General features: G+C 44.8%; 1 protein-coding gene across 2 annotated transcripts in view; it reads right to left on the minus strand.

Annotated features, from left to right (window-relative positions):
* Positions 1-1,900: 1,900 nt before the first annotated feature.
* Positions 1,901-25,932, minus strand: part of LOC133352943 (zinc finger transcription factor Trps1-like) — a 38,869-nt gene continuing 14,837 nt past the window's right edge. For both annotated transcript variants that reach the window (XM_061568948.1, XM_061568949.1), the window contains exons 5-7: positions 14,620-14,742; positions 9,948-10,301; positions 1,901-5,994 (exon numbers count right to left, since the gene is read on the minus strand). In XM_061568948.1, coding sequence (XP_061424932.1) covers positions 5,116-5,994; positions 9,948-10,301; positions 14,620-14,742 — 1,356 coding nt within the window. In that variant the 3' untranslated portion in view covers positions 1,901-5,115. The remainder of the gene's footprint in view (positions 5,995-9,947; positions 10,302-14,619; positions 14,743-25,932) is intronic.

Consider the following 25,932-nt stretch of genomic DNA (forward strand, 5'->3'; position numbering starts at 1 on the left):
AACAGCAGTGACGATTATCTAAACAGGTCATGGGCCTCCCCTAGGTCGACTCAGCCTCAAACGGGTACTTGGCGCCGTGTGTAAACACCGGCCACCCATCCCGCCGCGTGCCGTGCCGGCCTTCATAGGTGCTGCTCGCTAACAGCACTTGCCCCGACAGTCTGTGACAGGCTTGTACAGGAAGCTCTTCTTCGACTTTTGATGATATAATCGAGGCGCTGGACACTGGCGCTGTGGTTGTGAGCTCCCGAGGGAGGTGTTCGCGTTAATCGCGATAGCATCAGGAAATGAGATGGAGTGGATTAATGGGATTACGGGAGGAAGAATTCGCCACTTCACGTGTCGATGGCGCGCGCGCCGTCCCATTGATTCAGCTGTTGGCGCACCACGTGGTGCAGTTCAGAAGACGCCCACTCGATTGTCTCGGAAGGCGCGCGCGCACAATGCAATCCCATGCAAATCGGTGAGATGCAATCCTTCTTTCGTACGGCTGATGCAGAGCAACGACTACAATTTCACATTCAGTTTGTCAAGCCGAGACAACCGCGTCAGGAGTGGCGGTGTTTACTATCGCTGCGATGTCTCCTTCTAATTTGTGGATTGGGAATTTGCGTCGTTCTACGTTGGACGGTCTGTTCCGGATGACCACAGTCGCGCAACTACTGGAGAGTTTTTCATTTTTCCATTTGTGCATCGACTATCCGCATCTACCGCCATGGTTCGGGGAGCGGATGCGGCCCACTCTGTTCGGTGACAAATCAACGACGAAATGCCATCAACGCAGTCGACCGGCGATCTCCCGCTCTCCCGCGCAACAACACGAGATGCAATCCTATCGAGGGGAGATAAACTTGTACCACGCACGATTGCGTCGTTTGTCGCGTCAGGAAATCGGTTGCAATCCCGTTGCGCGCCGTCTCGCCCCACTGAGTGGGTTCATTCTCACATTTGGCAACCATGGAACGATCGCGATCCAACTTTCATGCACACAGTGCTGGGGTCAGCGTCGCCGAGCCAGATGACTATTTCATGCGGTGACTACTGCTGATGTAAACCACGTGTGTCGAAGTATGCTCGAATTCTTTCGCACCGTACATAACCAATCTAGATTTAAACGTGCATAGCCTCCAGCAGGCTTCCTAATATCGGAAGAGCGTTCCAGACGGCCGCAGCAGCGCATCTGGGGATGATGCATCGTGACCATCGTCGTCCACTACAGCAAAACACGTTGCAGGACCCTCCTGAAAAAAAGTCCTGAGACTCAGTGAGGCTCTCCTGGTTTAATAGTAACACGTGTATATGCGCGCGTGTGTGTGGGTAGCGATAACGCAGTGGTTACCGTGCTGCGCCACGAACCCGGTGACCCGAGTTCAATTCCCGCTCAACGCCAACACCGGTGACGACTATCTGAACCGGTCCTGGGCCTTCCCGAGGTTGACTCAGCCTCAAATGAGTACCTGGCGCTGTGTGTAAACATCGCCATTCACGAGACAAAGGCGGCCGGGCGTGGTGCTTGCCACCCCAACCCCCTGGTGTGCCCTTCCGGCCTTCATAGGTGCTCGCTAACAGCACTTGCCCCAACAGTCTGTCACGGCTACAGGGGTGATATGTATCTTTATGCACAAGAATCATTCTTTAGCATCAAGTGTAATGTTTTGTTCCCCGAACACCGCGCCGATTCTCATAGACTTCTCAGGAGGTTTCTGCATTGCGGTGCTTGGCCAATTCCTTAAATTGCTCTCCCTTCCTTACCCATCACTCTCATTTGTGTTCTTTTGTTTATTGCCTGGGCAGCAATGCCTGCCGGATGGGACTAGTTTTGCAACTTACTTTTTGTCGGTTTGCAAGAACAGTGTTTTGAGTGCAAGCATGACAGTGCAAACAGATCACACAAGTGACATTTTTAGTTTCATAAAAAACGTTTTTAATTAACATATTGTAAATCCTACAGTACTTGACAGGCACTGTTAAAAAATAAACAAAAGCATTAAAATGTTTTCAACATTTGACACGCATTACACTAAAAAGTTAGAAAGAAATGCTGAAAATGCACCAAACAGCTGAAATAACAAGAGTACCTTTCGGGGTGGGGGGGGGGGGAAGAGACCAAGCCAGCTTGCATTAAAACAAACACTTCCTCTGTGCAAAAAATATTACAAAAGAAGTAAAATACAGTATACTTTACGTAGCTAGTATTTTGCAAATGATGTACTCTACGCACATCATTATAAAGTAATCGCAACTGCAATGTGTGTGTGTGCTTTTAACCAATGTTACAACCCCCCCCCCCCCGCCCTGTGGCCGCACGTGGCCCGTGTCAGAATCGACACGGCAGACCCTCCCACTGGGTCTCACTTCAAACTACAATCCAGTATGTATCGCCAATTGTGTAAACATGGCACATGCATACATAGCAGGTATATATATATTTTTAAACGTTAAGACTGAGAGGCAATACAATATGAATGTAATAAAATGTTATACATATGTTATTCTGGGCTCAGGATGAAGATATACACGGAGTCTCATTTCTTAAAATACAATTGATGTGTGCGTATTATTTTGCAATGGTGACATGCATTCCACGGGATCTTGCAGATTTTGAAAAGTGAATGTTTGGAATGTTGAGAGTATTTTGTGCTCAAAATACAGGCTTCAATATATATATGTTCAATGTGCATTTTGTTTTTACACACATGCTTATCGATATATATAGTAAAACAGTCATGTGCACTATAGACCAGCTAAACTTAGATTTGCTTAAATAAATATTGGCATGTCAAACGGCAGAAATATCAAAGAGGGGGCCTGTATTTTGGCAATAGCATTACAAAATAATTTAGTTCCAAAGACATGCTTTTGAACAGCAGTACAAAATCTGTGGAAAAATGTGGATTGTTTTAAAGATATATATAAAAACTAAATATGTATATACTTTAATACATTGTACAGTGCAATCCTGTTGCATTTTCATGTGAATACGTTCATTTGCATATACTAAATGTTTTCCTTGCACACTGTAAACTTCGTATTATTGTCTGCTTGAGTAAATTCCTACAAAATAACTATAAAAAAACAGATATGCTTCAACCACAAGCAGAGGATGAAAAAGATATTGATTGGCAAGTTAAGCTTGAGTGATCGCTGCAGAAGATGCAATTTCACAAAATTTAAACCGATGGCTCTCCATCTTAAACGATAACAGAAGGAGCAATACTTTGCGTGGCTTTGGGTACTTGTAAGCAAGTGTAGCGGATTAAGATCGACTTCTTAACGTGTTGTCACCGGACGTAAAATGCAACCGTTTGCAATCCACTCTTGCCAAATAACGATGATCGATTTTCTTTCTTTTTTTGCATTGCATTTGTATTCCCTGTACAACAACAACAAAAAGCACACAGGACGGCAAAAAGGTTCTGGTGCCCTTCGGCAAATGTGCGCAACGCAAAAAAACCTCAGCATTTACCGGCGCATTGGGTGGAGTCGTCTAAATGACACGCGACTGGGTTCGCGCATTTTACTACGGTGCGCGGGGGACTCAGGGCCCGTCACCAGCGAGAGGGAGTCCAGGGAGGATGCTGACAAGCACTCAACAACGTGCTCAGCACTCGAGATTCTCGCAAATTACTTCCACCCAAAACGGAATGGACAGCACGTAACATCAGTTTAACACGTAGTAGGCTTTCGCGACCAATATTATTCATAATAAACGTTCTTGGGTTCGATCGCGTTATTTATAAATGTGTCGTAATTTACCCTCCACCACCCGATACGGCCATTCAGCAAAAAAGTGTCACGTTGACAAAAGACAAAATAAGTTCACTACTTTAGCCCACCAGTGTGTTGAAGAGTGAATCCACAACATTAACAGTTTTTGAGTACGACATTTCGCTGGTAATTACATCCAGGATTCACTCTTCAACACACCGGTGGGTTAAAGTAGTCAACTATTTGTCTTTTGTCAACGTGACACTTTTTTGCTGATTGGCCGTGTCGGGTGGTGGAGGGTTACGACACATTTATAAATAACGCGATCTAACCCAAAAACGTTTATCATGAAGCACGTAACATCATCCCTTATCTATCGCGTTTGTAACAGCCCTTGTGTAAGTATTCGTGAGAATAAGCGACCACTTTGTGCATCACGTGAATTATAACACAAAAAAACCCGGTTCATTAGCATGCTTATACTAAGAGTACAAATAGTCAACGGGGCCTTACCTCACACCGCCACCACAAGAACAACGGGCTACGCACGCTCAAGCAGAGAGGGGCCCACGGTGTGCAAAGCGGAGAGGTGGGTGCGGGCGGGCAGGCGGGCACCCCAGCACGAGCTCGCGCGAGCCATTGGTAACCGCAGTCGGGGGCAGTGTCCCACGATACGCACGTACAAAAATAACTGTGACGGCGCGCGCGAGCGCGTTCTTCTCTCGCGGCCAAACAGTGTTACGCACGACGCACACGAGCACCCCGGCCACTCGCCGAGGTCAACCCTATTTAGCCATGCTGTAGTGATAAAAAGACAATTCTAAAATACGGCTTTTGCTGTCCTATTTTGTAAACTCCCATCGAGAGCAGTATTGACCCAATAAGCTTTACAAAGGCACTGGTAACTCTCCATTCACTTGCAGAATGGCATTCGGGCAGCTGCTACTGCCTACAGCCTCATCCGATAAAATGTTGATATTTAGCAAATCATTGTTTTAATGCAATACATTTGTAACTAAAGCCTTATCGCCCAATCGGGCACAGCAATATCTAGCGATGCTGAATTCGAAAGTAATGTTTTGTTTAACGGTACAATGTATCAATTCTAATTTTCGTTAAAATTCATACTTGACAAATCTTGAATAGCTGCTGTTGTGATCAGAGCCAACTCTTACAATGCAGAAGCGGAGTGCAAGTTGAATCTGCAATTATCCAACGAAATACTTGGATGTTTGCAAAAAAAAATACAATTTAGAGAACTTGAAAAGATGCCCGTAAAAAAATGGCCAATTAAGTGTCGATTTATTTGACGGTTGCTCTACGAATGACCCCGCGCCGTCTGAAATGGGCATAACCTTAAAAAGCAGGATTTGTCAAGTAAAACCCGAACGACAAGCCGTGTCATTTTCACTGACTGCCAGGCCTCTGCGGCAAAGGCACCGCAGGCGAGATCTTGTGCAGGCCACGCTGGATGTGCACGGTGAAGTCGTATTTATCGAGACACTTGTGCTGGCAAATGCTGCACTGGAAGGGGCCCTCGTCTCCGTGGCAGCTCATGTGCAGGGTGTGCAACACTTCGTCCTGGAAGATGATCCCACAGCGAGCGCACTTCGTCGAGCAGCCGTCCTGCGTGCCCCTCTCGACCGTCCTCGGCTGCGATGCGGCAGACGACGGCGGCGGCGGTGCCATCGCCGAGCCGGCGGACCGGTTCTCCCGCCTGGCCGCGGCAAAGGATCCCGCCGAGACGCCCCTGTCGGGCGTCGACGTCTTCCTTTTCTTCACCACGAGATCGAGGGGCCCGTCGCTCGCCCCGGCACCGCTCAGGTGAGCGCCCAGTCGGTAATAGGAGGCGTACGCCTCCCAGTCCGAGAGGTGCATGGGTGCCTGGCCGGCCGGAAATCCGCCGACGTAACTCTCCGGGTTGGCCGCCATCATCATCCTGTACTTGCTCCAGAGTCGCAGCCACTCCCCGTTGAGGGGGTAGATGGCGCCGGACAGGGCTGCCTGTAGGGCTGTGGTGGGGACAGCGGCGGCGGTGGAGGCGTACTGGTACTTCTCAATGGGGCTCCCCGGCGGGGTGCAGTGCGGCCGGTGAAGGTACTTCTCGATGGGACTGCCCCGAGACAGAGACTCGCGCTCCTCCAGCGGGCTCACGTAGCACACGCGCCCCAGAGGATGCTGCCTCTCCACAGAGGCGGCAGAGTCCGTCCGTGCCTCCCGCCAGTTCTGAACGCCGGCGCCGCCGCCGTCGCTTGAACCTCCGCGGAACGGGTCTGGCTTTGTGCTCTTAAAAGTGGAAATGATCCAAAGTGAGCACACAAGTTGGAAAAATGTTAATCCTCACATAAATGCGGAAATTCGCGGCATCACGTAACTAGATTAACACACAACGAGGTGCACTAATGATTGCGATTTCATCTAGCAAACATAGGAATCAGAAAAGCAAATACAGGGGGCTTCAAAAAAATGTTAACACTTCTGAGAATTTACAACAATACCACAAAAAATGTGTCTCCCTGCTCTGGAGACCACCTGGAGAAGATTCCAGGCATGTGTTGACAATCATGGCGAACAAGAGACTCTTTGACTTTTTGAAGCTTTTAACATACATTTGTTATGTTAGAGTGCATTATCCATTCTTTTTCCCATATAAGTGTTTCCTTTTTTTGAAAGCACCCTGTTAAACGTGTCCTTGAAATAATGTTAATGGATAGAATGGATTTTTTAAATGGAAAGTTCAAAAGTGAACAATGCGCAAAGCAGCACTGCTTAGTCCTGTCAGCCGTGTCTCCATGCTATGTCAGGCAGCGCCAGTCCAGTGCTGCACAATGCAGAAACTACTGCAGCACTGGGCTTGCAGGCTTGATTTGGGATTTTAAGAAGTGTTTTTACGCCATTGCTTACTATACAGGCGGTCCCTCGCTTTTACGACAATGTGTTCCTGGAAGCATGTCGTTGTAAATCGAGACCCCTATTTTCCCATTAAAAACAGCAGAAACATCACTCTGTTTTTATCCTTTTTATATTAAACAAGAGTTTCATCAGTAAAAAAATCCACAAAAAAGCCACTTGACAATGACAAAAGCTCCACGCCGAGTCACTGGAAAACCAGACCGGCTCAAATGTGTGCGGAGTCGTGTCGCAAATCAAACCTCCACGTCGTGAATATATCCACGATGGTGTCATGCAAATGTCGTAAATGTGGATTGGACGGTCGTAAACCGGACATTGGCGATATAAATAACATTACAAACCGCGAATGGGCAAATGTTGTGTTTGTGGAAATTAACGGGGTTATGTTCAGGAAGTATTTTGAAGACACGTCGTAGACTGAGTGCACACCAGTGGCAAGGTTATTATACGCCATCGGCATGTGTCTCTCCACCACTGTAAAAAACACCACAAGGGTTTCCAAAGAGAGAAAACCCCTCTTCATAACGGAGGTTTTTTTTTTTGGGATTAGATCGCGTAATTGTAAATGTGTCGTTAAACTCGCCACCACATGACATAGCTAATTAGTAAGGTTTGTCAGGTAAACAAAACGTGCTAATTAGTCACTCGTTCAGCACACCGGTTGTGTTGGAGAGTGAATTCCTCTTATTGCTGCATTGGCTTATCCGCCGAGGAGAGTATGCTTGAATTGTGTATATATACGGAGGATTTTTTTCCCCGTACGATGGTTTCTTTCTGCAGTGAGCTGGAGGCTTCCCTGGGCTGCTTGCGGAAGCCATGCGATCGCTGGTAATGACGTAACATTGGGTAAGGAGACAACTTTGAAGGGGGAACCACGTCTTAGAAACTTGCAGCTGAAACTCATGGGGCTGGGATAAATTGATTCTGTGAACTCTTGTTACTGGACCCTACACCCTGTATGCGCCTCTGAACACAGTTCTGTATTTGGCAAAGGAGGAAATTTATCATGAAAATAGTTTCCGAATTAGAAATGCGGAGCTTGTTGTCCAGAACCACACAGAGAAGAGGGAGAATTCTCAACACCGATCAAACTACCAAATCCTTGTGTTAAGTCAAAAATAAGTCCAACATACATACATCATCCAGAATGTCTGGCTACTACTTCCAGGTTCACCAAGCACAAGATATTTACATAAACCTTGGCCAATTAGGAACTCCCTTCCCAACCAAAAACACGAAATATTAAACAGGAGCGAGATCATAAATCTTGCAACACAGAGGCCGCAAGCAACCAATAGTTCACAAATAAAATAACATGAAAATTTGACCTATTTTATTAATATAGCTGGAACATATAAAAGATGGAATGTTTCCACATAAAATAGCACTGAAGAGAGGTTTATTAGTATTCCGACACTCCTTCAGACGGCAGCCAGGAATCCAACCACTGTAGTTAATTTAACACGAGTCGCTGCATGAGTAACACAGAGATCCATAACACAAGTAAAGCATGAAAAGAGAACGCGCGTAAGAACAGGATACAAAAAGACAAACTGCTAGATCAATGCAACAGATTCAAAGACGCTCTATAAAATTAAATTAAATACCACACAATCAAAACCCATCTAGAATACCCTAAAAAACCCTTAGCAAATAGGGGATATCACCACCCTACACCTTACTAATGAGTGCTATACAGGTAGAAACAACAGGTTCCACACTGCCCACCAGGGATTATTTGTCTGTCTGTCATGCACGAATGCGCTGTCCAACCAAGTTCCTACCTGCCCACTCCGAAGTAACGTGTTTTGCCAACTTGTGTCCCCCTCTGCACAGCTGTGCTCAGAGTAGCTGACAATTCTACTGGCCAATCAAATGGGTGTCTTTCAATTGGTGTCTAACCTCTGCAATGATATTCTTAGGTTTTTTTCAGTAAAGTCACGTAGGTAAAAAAAATTAATAAATATAAAATAAAAATCACAACGTTTCGGAGGCAACACAAGCTTCCGTCTTCAGGTGGAACCGTCACAGCACGACTGCTGCATCAACGTGACTTTACTGAAAAAAGCTAAGCATATGAATCCTTGCAGTCACGAAAGCTTCAAATCTAGTCTCTGCAATGATCTCCAAACTCGTCGCGCTGTTTAAACCCCCCAGAGTCATACGGTCCATACGTCACACACCTCTCCTGTTTCGTACGGTGCTTCACTTTACATCATAAGTTTGTTCAATGCAATTAACATATATCCTATTTGCCCCATTCTACAAGTGTATGGCTATCACGAAGGCTTCAAGTTTCACGGGTGATTAAAGTTTTCCAGTCGGGGTGATGCTGCACGTGATTTTTACCCAATTAGGTAAATTGCGAGTCATTAATCACGCTTGGGAAGTTTTGCGAACGTGACGCTGGCACACGTGGCCTACTCTTTTATTTCATAACTTAACAGGATCGCTTTACGTCCACTGCAAAGCAGACAGAGAGTGCTTTACGGGCAGTACGCCCGCAGGATTAACCACGGGGTGATCCTCTGGGCTGGGAACCGTGAACCTCTGCAACACGCGGACAATGCACTACCGCTCGGCCCACGTGATTCGATTGGAGGGTGGGGGGTTCACGGTTTCTACCCACACTCACAATCACAATGATGAAATTAACTCAAAGAAATCCACGTTGGGATGAAGGCCACCCCATGCTGTGACAGTAGCGGTGGTTGTTTGGCCACACTTGACCCAGGTGGTCTATTGTGGGTTGGTGTAAGAATGGGCCCAGGACCGGTTTAGATATCTGTCGCCACTGATGGTCGACGTGTGGCTGGCCAGGAACTCGAGTCATCGTCTTCTCCCACCCCTCGCAGATATTAAAACATTTTATTCACAACGTGTACAGCCTGCCTTCAAAAGAGATTAAGCTAATCTTCAAGATACATTTCAGAAACGTTTCGAAACGGATTTAAGCTCATATTAACAACACTGCTATGTATTCTTGGTTCTTTCGGTAAAGTTACGTAGAAGGGAAATAATAAAAAATATAAAACTATACAAATTCTCACGACATTTCGACTGCAATACAAGCAATCATCATCAGGTGCTGTGGATTTCACACCTGATGATGATTGCTCGTGTTGCAGTCGAAATGTCGTGAGAATGTATTATTTTATATTTTTATTATTTTATTATTTCCCTTCTACGTGACTTTACTGAAAGAACCAAGAATATGAATCCCTGCAGTCACGAAAGCTTTAAATCAAAATGTAACACTGTTGTGTTCCCCCCCCCCCCCAAATAAAATAAACGTACACACATATTCCATCCACCAAGGGACATACCTGGATGCTAAGGTCAGCGGGCGGTGAAGAAGCCGTAATGATGGCGGACGTAGGCACGTGCACGTGGCTTGCAGACGCATGATTCCTGCTCAAGGATGTTGGCACTTTGGGAGGATGCCCTGGTGAGGCTCTCTGCGGCCCCTTCTCCCAGCTTAAGGCACCGTTTGCCATCCTGTTTTCAGCGGTATGGCCGTCGCTGTTGTGAGTGCTGTTGCTGGAGAGGCATTTCTGCTTGCCGCTCATCCCAGAATGCTGGTCTCCGTGCGGAGGGTCTGGCAGCGTCCGCTTGCGGGTGCGGCGTCTAATGATCTGCTCTCCGTTATTTTGCTTGATGATGCTCAATGGTCGAGGTGCCTACGTTGCGGAGAGAGAGCACACGTGAAATCCACACGCGAGAGAATGCACCTCGCACACGTCCCACAAGATACATGCGCGGGCAGCCCACGGACAAGGCAAAACTTTTCGAGGCCAAGCATGGGTAAACCGGAATCTGGTGAACGTTGAACAAAGCGGCCACACAACAAATCTAGAATTCCAGCTAGAATGCCATTCGCACCGCAATTAAGCTGTGGTTAGAAGGTTATGAGGGTTGAATATTCTGCGGTTATTAATTTGTAAAATATATAACAAATGCATTTTATTCACAGTACTGTGTTTAGATAATTAATGTCCAGAAGCGGGCGATCCAAGGTTATGAGCCAGCACAGCGGTGGCAGACTGCTGCCATCGGCAAATCCGTGCTCTGCTAATTGGAACTGTGTTTTCTCTCGCTATTATACATTTATTTTGCGAATAAATGATTGTAGATGAGTTCTAATTTAAAGATATTAAGTTAATTAAATGTTTTAGTCTACAGTTTGAAGGCATTCGTCAATAGTTTCTACGGATAATGATTTCAACTTCTAACTTGCCGCGGCAGTTATTCGCTCCCTCTCGCAGACAGAAAACAACTCCCACCTCCCAAGCTCTGCGAGCCTCTATATATGAAGGTGTTATTGGCCAATTAATGAGTGGTTCCATGTGGGGGTGAAACCGGGGAACCGAGAAAAGCCATGCTTGAGAGGGACGACACTCAATCCCATACAGAATAGACATGATATTAGTCCACACTTTGCTGAACTGCCTTCTGCCGGGCAAGCCGGGGTACGGAATTTCACAACGTTTAAATGATTCACCAACCATCGCTGCCTCCACTGCGCTGAATTATAGGCGTGCATAGCCACCACCGCCGGCTAAAGATTTACATTTAATTATTTGGAGTATATAAAGACATTGCCCAATCTTCCAGAATAAAAGGCTGTCCACCCAACGAGTCTGGCTTCCGCATGTCTTACTGCACACGTGCTTAAAAAAAAAACCTGGGCAAATACAGGGCGCAAGATGCTATGGGAGTATAACCGCAGGCAGTCATTGGAGCATATCGCAAGTTGTTACCACAGGAGGTGGTAAAACGTAGCTGAACGTGTAGAATTTCACAGTCGACATTCTGATTAAATGATTGATTTCCGGGTTAGTCCACGGAATGGTCTGGCCAGGTTTCTGTCTTGAGACCATCAACTGCCTGACACAGCCAAGCAAATAAACTTGTCACATGGTGTACGTGCGTTTAAAAGCGCCAACTGTGATTGTTTCAGCTCACTGGTCAAGTCAAAGAGAACAATCCACACAACCAAATTTAGCAATGGGGATACGAAGTTTAAATTGAAACTACACAGCAAGCATCTGCAGGAACATCCAGCAAGTCGGAATGAAATCGAGGTCAACAAAGCTACCGATTGCGTTGTTATGTATCGTATAAATTTTGACTTAAAACTTTGGTGACTGCAGGAATTCATATTCTTGGTTCTTTCGGTAAAGTCACATAGATAGAAAATACAAATAATAAAATAAAAATAAATGCAAAAAACCCACGACATTTCGATCGCAACACAAGCGGTCTTCATCCGCCTGATGAAGACCACTTGTGTTTATTATTTTTACGTTATTTTCTATCTACGTGACTTTACCGAAAGAACCAAGAATATGTGTTGTATACTTTTTTGTATCTAACTCGGACCAACAACTCATAGAGAGGGTCCTCGCTTATGACATCTGGCCATTCAGCAGCATCTGTTCAAGCAAAGCCTGACTGCTGATAAGACACTGTCGAAACCGGTCCAGAGTTTGTTTGTTTTTAAACCAATGCTGCTGAAGAACTCCCAGAAGGCCTCGTGAATAAAAAAAAACATCCTCTTTTTATACGGAGGGACAGATGTGTGAATAATATATATGTCCTACTTAATATTTTTTGTATATTATAAGAAACTAATTTTCTAGACTACTGAAGAAAGCAGTGCTGACCAAACACCAGGCCTATTTAGAAAAAATGCTCTCGAATTTATAACAATCGCATTCCAGTTGTGTCTTCGGCATCAGACAAGACCGAAAAGGAGCTCTAATTGACATTAGACCACTAGACTGCGCTCTTTACCTGCGCTGATCATCTGATAATTGAGACGTCGGCACAACGTGTCTGCCAAAAATGCCAAGCCTAGGCTTGGCCAAATCACAGCGAGTGCAAAACCAATCGTTTCCGATGTTGTTTATTGTTTGCGTAGCCATGAGTGACGGAGCTGAGAACAAACATCAAATGTAAAATGATGTTTTCCTGGTGGGGCCTGTGGTTTTCTTCACCGTACACAACTAGTATACACCCTCGGAGACACCAGGTCACCTTTAATATAAAAAGAAACATTTCTATATCATTATACTCATAAAATACATCCCTCAGTAAATCAACTACTGAATGAATGCCTCCCCATGTCGTATCGGCAATGGGGGCTGTTTGACCATATTTGACCACACTGGTCAATATGGGGCTTATTGAAGAAGGGGGAATAGGTTTGACATAAACTGTTACTGATGCTAGCCGTGGCCCAGAATTCAGGTCATGTCGCCGGGTGTACAGCACCATGCCGATCAACCCATACGGCTTACTCATAATCTTGTACAGGCAAATTGAGTTAAATATCGATTTAAAGCTTTCGTGACTGCAGGGATTCATCTTCTTGGTTCTTTCGGTAAAGTGTCCCCGACAGACCTGGTCTTCACCTGAGGACGGCTGCTTGCGTTGTGGCCGAAACGTCGTGAGAATTATTTTATTATGTTTTATTTTATCATTTTATTATTTCCATTCTACGTGACTTTACCGAAAAAACCAAGAAGGCAAATTGAGTTTTCAGGTCCATTCGGCGTACAGCCGTTTCAATACGGGCTTTGTAGAACGAACGCTTTTTTATAAGGGGCACTGGGTGGCTAAAAAGGTCTGAATTTGTCTGTAATAAGGTCGGCAATGATAAGGGTTGACAGGTATGCAGCACCAAACACCGCACCACAACTTTGGCTTATTATATGGAGATGTACAGTACAGTAGTGAGATGTATGGGAACAGTGCTGCTGTACCATAAGGGATGGCAACGGTATGGGAAGATGTTCGTATAGCAGTGGATAGATAATGATTGTACGATAATGATGCCATTCTAATATTTAAAAAAAATAACAACCTGACGTCCTGTAAAGGAACGTGCCCTTTGACGTTGGAAACGGAATGCCGTCCAATTAAGATCTAGAACGGAAAGGAGTGTCTGGACGTTCCTGCCCACGGCAATAACAACAAGGTCGCCGTGTCCTATCTGTCGTGGACCTCAGCACTAACAGACGCCATTGCCTCCACACGAGGGACCGCGCGGTTTGCAATGGGGACAGCGCGCAGAGACATTCACGTGAGCGGAGGGGGCGTTGGGGGTGGTAACGACGACGTGCGATCGAATAATTGTATTAAAACACCGCAGCACTTCTGTTCTGAGTGTTCCACAATGACACAAATGCACTGTAAGTGTGAAGGTCCGCCTGAGATAGAAACCAGCTTTTCCAGCTGGTTGTTCAGTTGATCATTTAAGTGCCATTATTTAAGCACTTCTTTCAAGTCTGTTAAAGGCCAGTTGGGTGTGGTTGGCAAGGGCGTGGAGAGGAGTTGCTGTCATTACATTACAGGTTCAATTCACTCATGAGAATTCCTCCGCGTACACACACACACAAGCACACGCTCAACGGTTTCCTTGAGATTTATGATATTTGAACAAATCTCCAAGTGAACAAATATGTATACATGCTACTTGCGGTGTTGCGAGCTGTATGATTGGCAGGCGTGTATGTGGAAGCACTGCAATGCTAACTCAGTGGCTATTGTCATTCCTCAACAGCAAAGTACAAGACATTAAATGATCATCCCTCTACTTACACTCAGTTCACGACTACCAACCCCCATGGCAGCACGTTATTTTTCACGAGTTCAAACTGCGAATAAATTACATTAAAAGTTCAAATAATTGTACATCTATCATCGCAGGGTGTGTCATTAATCAACAGCGAAACGTCGTACTCGAATTGTAAATGTTGTGGGTTTACTCTCCAACACACCGGTGTGCCGAAGCAGTAACTAATTGGGACGTTTTGTTACGTGACACACCTTACTAATTAGCTGTGTCGGGTGGTGGTGGCGAGTTTAACGACACATTTATATTTACGCGATCGAACCCAAAAAAAAACCTCTACTGTGGATTATATTGGTCACGAAAGCCCTGCAACTACTACGTACTAAACTGAGGGTGTGTGCAAAAGTTTGAAAACTTACAGAATGCAGTTTTTCGTAGAGGCCACAGGCATTACAAACGTAGACACCGCCGGCGTTCTTCCTCCAGAGTGTCGTCGTGGTTGTGAGGCAGTTTACACAAAACAGTCCCTGCCCTCTCTTCCTCTGTTTGGAAAAACAGAGAACACATTTAACGGGCGCCACGGTGGCTCAGAGATGTCAACTGCCTCGCCTGGTATGCAGGAGGTCGTGGGGTTCCATCCCAACCCTGACGCCTGCTGCTGTATATGTGGAGTTTGCGTGTTTCTCTCTCTCTCCCCTTGGTCGTGTCCATTTTCTCCGGGCTCTCCGGTTTTTCACTCCACATTTAGAACCAACATGTGTTTTATAGTAATCCACTTCGTTGGGCTATTATTTGTAGCCAGGTCGCTTCTGAAAAAAAAAGAGCTATATAGCCCGGTGGGGCCTTATCCAGTAGAATAAAAAATAGTTTCGTGAAAAACTTTTCTGTTTAATTAGTTACCATTTAAACAGGTCCACTGCCCATGTAATTATTACAATGCATGCTTCATGCACACAGCAAAACACGACACTCCACGTTCATCCATCGTTGGTTTCGTGGCTGCGTAGCTTCGCGCCATTCCTGTCCGTTCGGCTAGCTTTAAAAAACAAAACAAAACACAATTTTAATTGTTGCTGCCAAATGGCAATTTGTGCAGGAAGACAGCAACGGCTGCTTAATGTGTATGTTAAAGACCCATGCCATCATTTTCGAGCTTCAAAGTGAATCTGGCTTACACCAACATCTGCAAAGCATGCCTATTGAATGTCAACTTCTGCTTAAATGAGGGGAAAGAGAACGAACACACAAAACACATATTTACCCCAAGACCTTATAAGATTTCATCAGTGCGCCCAAGCAAATGCTTCGCAACTTGGGACCTCATGCTGGACCTAAAGTATCCACTTCACAATTCCCATTTTGAAACCGTTCCGAAATGTCTCATTTTTGGTAAAAAAATAGTGCAAAGTTACGTGCACAAATCTTTGTACAAGTCTTTACAACAGGGCAAATTAAGAGTTATTCAGTCCACAAGCTAAGTCGCGAGATTTAAATAATTTGCTATCAAATAAATACGAAACTTTTGTAGTGTTTTGTATGACATCCATATTAAAGTAGAAAAATATCATTCTGTGCAACAAATTTTATATATTGCTCTCCATATTAAAATGTAATGTCACTCGACACGGAGTGGCAAGGACAAAGTGCCTTTAAAGAGAATGTGTGGGCAGCCACAACATTGGATCCCATTACTTTAGAGATACAGTATAGATAGAAACTCATTCTAAATTACCATGTACAACAGAGCACACAGAGTAAGTAGGTAACTATACAATTGGAGTTTAAATTATAATAACTTAAGCTATCAACAAAATATACTGACTGTTGCTATCACTGCATACAGATAAATATTTACGCATTATTTACTTTAGAACATTGCTTCAAATTAAATTTATACAAAGTGACGCACCTTTTACACAGTCTGGCATATCACTACGCCTTTTTGACCTTTGACATATTTTCGTGTTATTGTTTCCCGAATTCCTTTCTCAACGTATTATAATGCAGAGTCCTGAGTCGATCCACTGCTAGATGTAGGGAGGCCTTCCCCAGGCTGTGTGGGTTCATTATAAACCACGCGGGTCAGTGCGGGTTCGTGGATGGGTCAGTCCCGTTACCCCCTGCCAGCGGGCGTTCAACACGACACGGCCTTAAAGTGCACATAGCCTGGCACAAGAGCCGTGGTGACGTCTCCGCTGCTCAGTGGAGAATGGCGGTTGTAGTTGTTGTGGATGGGCACAGGACGGGCTTATAGATCACTCACATGGGCGTTTGCCGCGACTGGTCGCGGCCGCATGGTTCATAGCGCAGCACGCGAACCACTGTGTTAGGATCCCAGCATCTCGCACGTACATAAATACTCCTCGCGTTATCTGTCAACCAAAATAGTGCCCTTATCTGCAAACGCTTATCTCCATTATTGCCGATAATTAGGTGAACTTAGAGCACAACCCCTCATTCATTTTTTTGTGAAAATGACGAACAGGAAGAGACCCTTTCACTATTAAGCTCTAAAGCCAACCGAGACTAACAAACTATTCTGAAAATTGCCGTGTGCACACAAGCCCAGAGGTATGCGGCAAAACAGCTTCACTTTACCTGAACGGTGAACACTGCGTGGAAGCCTACTTTTTCTTGTTCATACAAAAAGTGAACAAAGGGGACATCAGCCCATCCTCGGTGCTGCCTAATGCCGTGGCATCGCCCCACGTGCGGTGCCACGCGGAGAAGACCGCTGGACCCCCAACGGAAACGCCTGCTCCCCTCACACGCTGTTAACTACCTCGCCTGGTATACAGGAGGTCGTGGGTTCGATCCCGACCCTGACGCCTGTGTATTTGAAGTTTGTATGTCTCTCTCGCCGTGGTCATGTGGATTTTTCTCCGGGTCATCCGGTTTTTCCCTCCACATTTAGAGACTCAACACCATGCGTTAAGAGTATTTGGCTGCTAGACATTTCCACGTGATAAGCAACTTCATTGGGCTATCATTTGTGGCCAGGTCGCTTGTGAAAAAAAGAGCTAATTAGCTCAGTGGGCCTTACCTGGTGAAATAAAAAAAGTTTAGTTTAACTTGTCGACAGTTGAACTGCAGCGTTTGCACCCCCCCCCCCCCCCCCCGTTATGTACTATTATGGACCTAATCTTTACCCATTGAGTAGGGGAGTGATCGCGGATGCCAGCCGCAGCAGGCGGCGTAGAACGCGTTCTCGACGGCAGTAACGATGTTGCGCGCTGTGCACAGTGTGCCGAAGGTGTCCACAGCGTGGGCGCTTCCACGATCGATGACTGCGTTGCTCTCTTTAGACATCGACACGGTCCAGAGCTGTTGTGTTCACACTGGTTCGTATCCGGGAGCCCGCCGCCCTGGTTAGCACTATATTAAACTATTTTCTATTTTACCAGGTAAAGCCCACTGAGCTACGTTAGTTCTTTTTCAGACGCGACCTGGCCACACATTATAGCTCAACCAAGTGGTTTATCACGTGGAAATTTATAGCGGCCAAACACTCTAAAACGCACGTTGTAATATTACTCCCAAAATTATCTTATTTGGGAAACACGTGACGAACACCACCCAACCCCTGTGAGAACTTGGCGGGACCCTCCTAAAAGAGAGGCTTGAGCCTCAACGAGGCTCTCCTGGGTAAGCAAGTGTGGTAATAATAATGATATAATAACCCGCACTTCAGTAACGTGTGGAATTTGTCATGCGGCTCCTCTGTACGCGAAAGGAGGAGTGAGTGAAGTAACACATTCTTCATCTTATCCAAATATTCAAGCGGAAAGACGCCCATCGACAGATACAAATTAATTGCAGATAAGCTCACGAATAAAAGGAGTGATTGTTATGATGTACAGAGCGGCTCTGATATTTCTTGGACTGACTTCCGTCGGTGATAAAACAGCCGCTCCACACGTGATAATAGATACATCATCATCGGATGTAGGACTGACAAATCCCGCCTGATGAGTGTTCAAAGTACTGTATAATGCACCAGTACAATGACATATATATGCCTTCCATTCAAATAGCCCATTATTATACCAGTCTACAATTCTTAGACGTCTACTTCAGATATTAAATGTGCTGTTTATTATGAATTTTAATGTGCTGAATTCAATATGATAATTGAAAAAAACTGATTGGCTACTGTTCCCAAGATATTTAAGTTTTTACATTTTATGTCTATGTATATAGAGTTTCTCATAAATTGTAAGATAATTATCTTAACGCATTTCAGAAACTTCCGAGAATTGCTGTGACAAGAAAAATGTAAGTGGTGTGAGTTGAATTAAAATGTATTGGTTTAAATCAACTGGCATTTAAAAATAACCCTAACCATCACTTTTGACACAGAACAAATTCGTTTAGGAGATACTGGGTTGGCACAAATAAAAAAAACACTCGATGCATTCGTCAATAACACTGCTCTAACGACACTGAAATAAACACACACATGGCACAGGGATGTGCCGCGATACAGCACACAGGCATTGCTATCTTTACACTCGCTTAAACCTCGCTGTGCACGCTGCATTAAAACGGTCGCGTGGACTTTGTGTCAACACACTCAATGTTCATGCTCCTCGGCTGCAGTGTTCCCGGCTGCGATGTGTGGTGCTACAGCCCCGACAGACGCGAACACAGTTTTCCATCCTCGTGTCCAGCGCGTTAATATTTAGGTTACAGCTTACAAACCGAGGTGCACAGCTTATGTTTTCCATCCTGTCGGCGTTTGTCATGTGCCTACGAGAAATGGTGTAGCAGTGGTGTCATCTTATGTATCCATTCCAATAAGCTATGACTATTTTGTTGTGTTTTACTCTTTTTTATGTACCAGGTAAGGCCCAAGAAAGATCAAGTACACGTTATTATCCACTTTCATTGTCAACTATTTATCAACTCACGACGGAAGCGCGGTGGAGCGGTGGCGCAGCAACCGAAGCGTTGCAAACGACGACCCCGGAGTTCGATTCCCGGCCACAGCTAACATCAGTGGCAAGTTGATCTGAATCAAACCCTGGCCCCGTCCCACCTTGAGTAACCTGCAGTGACCAGCGTGGTAAAGTATCGTCAAACAATCCCTACGACTGATGCAGAATGAACTCAAGTCGCCAGATACATAGCACAGTGCGTGCACCAATCACAGCACCACCACTCCCCCTTTCAAAAGTGTTTAAATGTCAATATATTTTTTTATGAATTATACCTATATATGTCCAAAGCACCTGGAATGTGTTCGATTTCGTCAGATCTCAGGATCGAAGCAGTGTTGGAGTATGAATCGTGTAGTGCTTGAATGATTGACCATCATGCGAAATGCATGTTTGGAGGCAGCTTTGGGGCTGCAGTGTCGGCATAGTGCAGTGTAGCTAACATCCATTGCCGTACTCTACTAAACTCCAATGTCTGTGCATCTCACATTCACCGACCAGCATTGGTCAGCATGGTGAAGTATGGTCGAATAACTGCCATGAACCACACGGCGTGGATAGCCTCTCATCCAGCAGCGGGATTGACAAAAGCTATGCACTTATCTTCTTGGTTCTTTCGGTAAAGTCACGTAGAAGGGAAATAATAAAATAAAAAAATAAAACATAATAAAATACAATTCTCACCAATTATTGTGAGAATTGTATTTTATTATGTTTATTTTATGTTATTTTTTTTATTTCCCTTCTACGTGAATTTACCGAAAGAACCAAGAAGATGAATCCCTGCAGTCACGAAAGCTTTAAATCGAAATCTATGCACTTATCTTACAAAAGGGATGCAATTACTTATATTCATAAAGAAAACTGTCCACATCACACGATTCTCAGAAGCAACATCCACTTCTATCAACAGAATGTATTTAATGAACTCGATAAAAAAAAACACAACACGGTAATACCATGTATTTATCTAGGGGAGCCTTGCTATGGCCCAAGACTCCTTGCCAGGAGGATCCTGCACTGGGATATATTTGTCCAATTCCATTTCATGAGTGATTCCCTTTTGTGGGAGGAAAATGGAGCATCGCGGAAAAGCCCCCACACTCGGGCAGAAGGACAGAAAGAATCGAAGTTGCCACATTACCCACCATCTCCTGGCCACCTCGCAGCCACAGGGAGTTTCACGAATCTGCCCGATCCACCAATGCTTGCCTTCCAAGTGGTGATCGCAGGCTTTCACAATATGTGCTCAACATTTTAAAACATTTTAAAGCACGTTAGATTTGACCAAATACATAGATATTGTCAGTTTGAGCATTATAACCCAAAAATGACGGAATGTGCTGTGGACGGGCTATCTGCCCATGTATCGTGAAGATGATGATGAGCTTAATATCCACACGTTCTAATTTAGAAAGTGAAATAATCTTGAGAAATAAAACAAATTACCCCAATAAAGATGCAAGGTCAATGCCATTGGCTCGTGATAGAATACATAAAGTCCTAGACCAGCAAGAGGGCAGTAATCACCATTCCTAGACAATCAGTGTCAAAGTGTGGCCAAAACTGGACCGACCAGTCACCTCACTAGGAAGATATCTGGCTCTTCAGCTCACCGAGCCAAGTCTCAGCCAACGTCCATCTTTGCTGCTAAATCGAGGAAGATTAAGTGTGCTGTGGACGTTTTCTAAATGTGCACTGCTTCAGATATGATATTGTACGCCGAGTTTCTTCACGGAAAGGAGAAACATTGACCACAGCTCGAGATTATAACACGTGCATTGCTTGTGACACCACTTGCTGTGACGTAGTGGCAGATTTCATTTGTATATCAGAACGGTTGACTTAAAATCAAGTTGTACTATGGTAACTGTCAAGATTCAAGCACATTTAAATTTTGATATAGAAGTCAAGATGATTTAATATAACAAAAAATACTACGTAATATATTGCATATAGTAGCTTATAACCAATAAATCATGTAGCCATTCAGCAATGTGCACATTCATCTCAAGCTTATACTTGTCTGGCCTGGGTTAAAGTCACGTGTGTGTGTGTTTGTAAGCTCTTACACGACACATGTGCAATGGGGAGCAGTACGTGGAAGGGTTAGTGCACTGCGCTACGAACCTGGCGACCCCAGTTCAATTCCTGCTCACGGCCAACACCTGCGACAATTATCTGAACCGGTCCTGTGTCTGCCCTAGGTCGACTCAGCCTCAAACATCGCCTCTAGGGAGACAAAGGCGGCCGGGCGTGGTGCTGGCCACCCACCCTCTCATGTGCCGTCTCAGCCTTCATAAGTGCTCACTAACAGCACTTGCCCCAACAGTCTGTTCAGGCTATACAGGGGATATTTGTCTTTGATTTGTCTTTGTAGAACAATACATCAATGGCATTATTTTACGTGGATGGGATGTACATATATTGTATCATGGATAATGAGAGTGATTGCAAAATACTTGTGCAACACAATAGCTAATTAAACGTCAACAGCTTGGGCAGGCCTGAGTAAGCTGTAATTGTTTACCCAGATTCACTGCATTGTTAGGTCCAAAGATCTCACTGCATGGTGAAGTCTTGAACGAGGGCACCCAGAAAGAAGGTTTGTAGGGTAGGGAACACGTTTCTTGAGTAACATTAGCTCTGCCAGAAAAGAGGTTTGTAGGGTAGGAAACACGTGTCTTGAATAACATTAGCTCAACCAGAAAAGAGGTTTGTAGGGTAGGGAACACGTTTCTTGAGTAACATTAGCTCAGCCAGAAAAGAGGTTTGTAGGGTAAGAAACACGTGTCTTGAATAACATTAGCTCAGCCAGAAAAGAGGGTTGAAGGGTAGAGAACACGTGTCTTGAGTAACATTAGCTTCAACGACAGCGGTGTGTGGCAGGTGTGGGGACTCAACAATGACATTTCATACACCAAGAAATGTGGACGTGTACACAAACTCGTGTGTGTGTGTAAACATTGCAAGGTGCCCAGTGTCATTATTCGCATGGTAAAGGGATCCATCGCTATGTTTCTGCACGACGTGTATAAAACGCAAGCTTTTAATCGCTCGTCGCAAAAAGTAACCCGTATTTTAGTTGGCATTAACGTGATGCTTATTAAAAAATGGTAAAATTGAGATATTTAGTGTCTATAAATCAGTAGAATTACATTTTTATTTGGTCCACTCATTCATCCACTTTTTTTTCTCATATTGCCACCTTGACTGTAAATAAAAAAAATGAAACTTGTTCCATTTATTTTAGTTCATGCAGATCTATGTGAAATTATTGCGTTGAAGAAACATCCCGGGCTGCCAGTTGGACATGTAGTTACAAGATTAAGTTGCCAACGTGGCATTGTCGTTCAACAAAAAAACGTGAATGAATGATTAATTAGGTCACAGGGATTATACAAATTTGGGAGTATATTTACAAACATTACAACCCCACGCATCCTATAACCAAATCCCTACATTTGTCGAAATGTCTATTGAACAAGATTACCGACTGCACAGCTATGGAAGATCTATTTTTTTTACTTTTTGTGAATATTCTCATAGTTCTCTTGCATACAACAACAAACTTTAATTTCTACGGGGATGAATCTAGAAACCAAACGTCTGCATAGCGTTGTTCACTTGAGCTGCATAAAACGCCCCACCGATGTGTTTCTGGGTCATGTTACGTTTTATTCGAAATTGTGTCCCCACGTGTACGCCCCACATGTTACGTGGGTTCAGGGTACTATCCTTCTCCAGTCTAATCCACGGTACAGTCATGGTACTATCCTTCCCCAGTCTAACCCACACTACAGTCATGGTACTATCCTTCCCCAGTCTAACCCACGGTACAGTCATGGTACTATATTTCCCCAGTCTAACCCACACTACAGTCATGGTACTATCCTTCCCCAGTCTCACCCACGGTACAGTCATGGTACTATCCTTCCCCAGTCTCACCCACGGTACAGTCATGGTGCTATCCTTCCCCAGTCTAACCCACGATACAGTCATGGTACTATACTTCCCCAGTCTCACCCACGGTACAGTCATGGTACTATACTTCCCCAGTCTAACCCACAGTACAGTCATGGTACTATCCTTCCCCAGTCTAACCCACGATACAGTCATGGTACTATCCTTCCCCAGTCTCACCCACGGTACAGTCATGGTACTATCCTTCCCCAGTCTAACCCACGATACAGTCATGGTACTATACTTCCCCAGTCTCACCCACAGTACAGTCATGGTACTATACTTCCCCAGTCTAACCCACAGTACAGTCATGGTACAATCCTTCCCCAGTCTAACAGTACAGTCATGGTACTATACTTCCCCAGTCTCACCCACGGTACAGACATGGTACTATCCTTCCCCAGTCTAACCCACAGTACAGCCATGGTACTATCCTTCCCCAGTCTAACCCACGGTACAGTCATGGTACTATCCTTCCGCAGTCTCACCCACAGTACAGTCATGGTACTATCCTTCCCCAGTCTAACCCACAGTACAGCCATGGTACTATCCTTCCCCAGTCTAACCCACACTACAGTCATGGTACTATCCTTCCCCAGTCTAACCCACAGTACAGCCATGGTACTATCCTTCCCCAGTCTAACCCACACTACAGTCATGGTACTATCCTTCCCCAGTCTAACCCACACTACAGTCATGGTACTATCCTTCCCCAGTCTCACCCACGGTACAGAGTAATCAATAGCTGGCCACGCCACGACCAAGCATATTTCAAACAATCACCCCCTGCTGAAAGACCGATTTGTTTCCAGAGGAAAAATAATCAATACGACGACAAGTGCTGCGTTTTTTGTCCCGCTGTTCGCTGCAAATGAAAAAAATATGAGGTAAACGGAGAGAGAGAGAGTGGTGTATGACTTAAACAAGGGAGTCGAAAATACCACGGCAGGCGAGGCGGAGGATACAAAAAAGTAAACAAACGGAATTAAGAGAAATTGCACAAGAACATCCGATGACCACAGTCATCACCCGCAGTGCACCCCAATCATCGTCAAATCTCGGAAGCCAAAGCAGCATCGAGGCTGGGTGCTCGTGCCAGCACGGGTGATCGTCATGCATAAACCAGGTGTTATAGTCTGTGGGAGGCTACGCGGTGGCCAGCAGCAGCAGAGCAGAGAAGCAAGGTGAATTGTTGTTGTGTACTTCAGTGTGAATGTCACCCCGCCTTCACAGAGCCACAGTGAATGAAGAATGGCCAAATAACCCCGCCATGATCCGCACAATGGGGGGGAGGCTGTCGCATCCAGCAGTGGATCAATAAAGGGCTGTGCAAAACACTGCACGGCAAAATAGCTACACAATTCAAGGGATTTTCTGTCGAAATCATTTCCAAATGATACTTCGTATAAACAAAAGGTAAAAATTGGTAAAAAATGACCAACAAAATCTCCCCATTCACATAAGCGTACGTGCAATACGGCATTGACGTTGAAACGATGAAGGTTTTATTATTATTATAAATGAGAAATCGCTGACATTTCCCCACCTCCTCACCAACAAATGGCACTCATAAGAGTTTTTTTTCAACGGTTTTACTTAACTTAACTCGATTCCTGTCGTGGTCAAATCTTGTAATCAAAACTTAGTCTACTTCCTGCTGTCAAATCAATTCCACATTTTGCACACGTACTCAGATCCGGTGACAATGCGTGGCTGCATCAAATAATCAATTTATTCGCTACTTAAAGCAATTTTCATTTTGTATGGACTGCCTTATTATTTATATATATATTTGTGTAGATCAAAAACGCCGTGGGCCCTAAACGCTCGAATCGCCTCGCCCAAGAAGCAGGCGCCACGTGTCTCAGGCTCCACGTGTCTCAGGCGCGCCTGCTCCGTGTCAACGAGTTACGGGCACCCTCATTCCACACAAACAAAAGTTGCACATTGAAGATTCATTCATAAAGTAATCAATTAATTCAAGTAAGCGTTGATGTGGGAGCAGGCGCCGCATCATTGACGTACTTCTCGACCGTGAGTTAAACGAAGTTGTGAATAAAACCGTTTTTTTTTTACTTTTTTGAAGGAGTTTTTTACGTAATACCAAAACAGGATTTCTCAACAATTCTGACTGTGGCTTGATGATGCTGTTTGTAATTACCAGTGAAACGTCGTACTTAAGTTGTAAATGTTGTGGGTTTACTCTCTAACACGGTGTGCTGAACTAGTCACGAATTGGCAAGTTGTGTTTACGTGACAAAACTTACTAATTGGCTGTGTCGGGTGGTGGCGGGTTTAACGACACATTCATATTTATGCGATCACACCCAAACACCTCTATTCTGGATAATATTGATAGCGAAAGCCCTAACGCGTGTTAAATAAAACGCCACCCACCTTCCTCTGACAAAAACGGCATTTAAAAGTCACACGGCGTGTAAAGTTGAAGGAAGGGGATCACCATCAACAAGTGGCAGGTCGCCCTCCTCTCAACTCAACGTTGTAAACTTTTATCAGGGCATCGTTCTCTCCCGGCCTGGCTCCGCTGTGTATCGTTTGAATTCCCCCCATAATCCTTGTGGGTCGCGTCTGAGCCGCCGCTTCTCGTGCTGTGTGATGTTCCAGCCGTTACGGACGTAGTTTAGCATTTATTTACACGCGATATACATTAACAAAAATGTAATCATTTATCGTAACTCGTATATAAGAATGGAGGGGGGGGCAAAAATATTGCCAAACAATACTCCACTCTAATAATCTCAAGAGTTTCAACGAGACAACTTTATTCTATTAGACAGCATTTGAAAGCTGCGTAGGATATTACTTTAATGA

The sequence above is a fragment of the Lethenteron reissneri genome, chromosome 42, assembly GCF_015708825.2.
Source record: "Lethenteron reissneri isolate LAM-NWPU_2019-01 chromosome 42, ASM1570882v1, whole genome shotgun sequence".
Lineage (NCBI taxonomy): Eukaryota > Metazoa > Chordata > Hyperoartia > Petromyzontiformes > Petromyzontidae > Lethenteron > Lethenteron reissneri.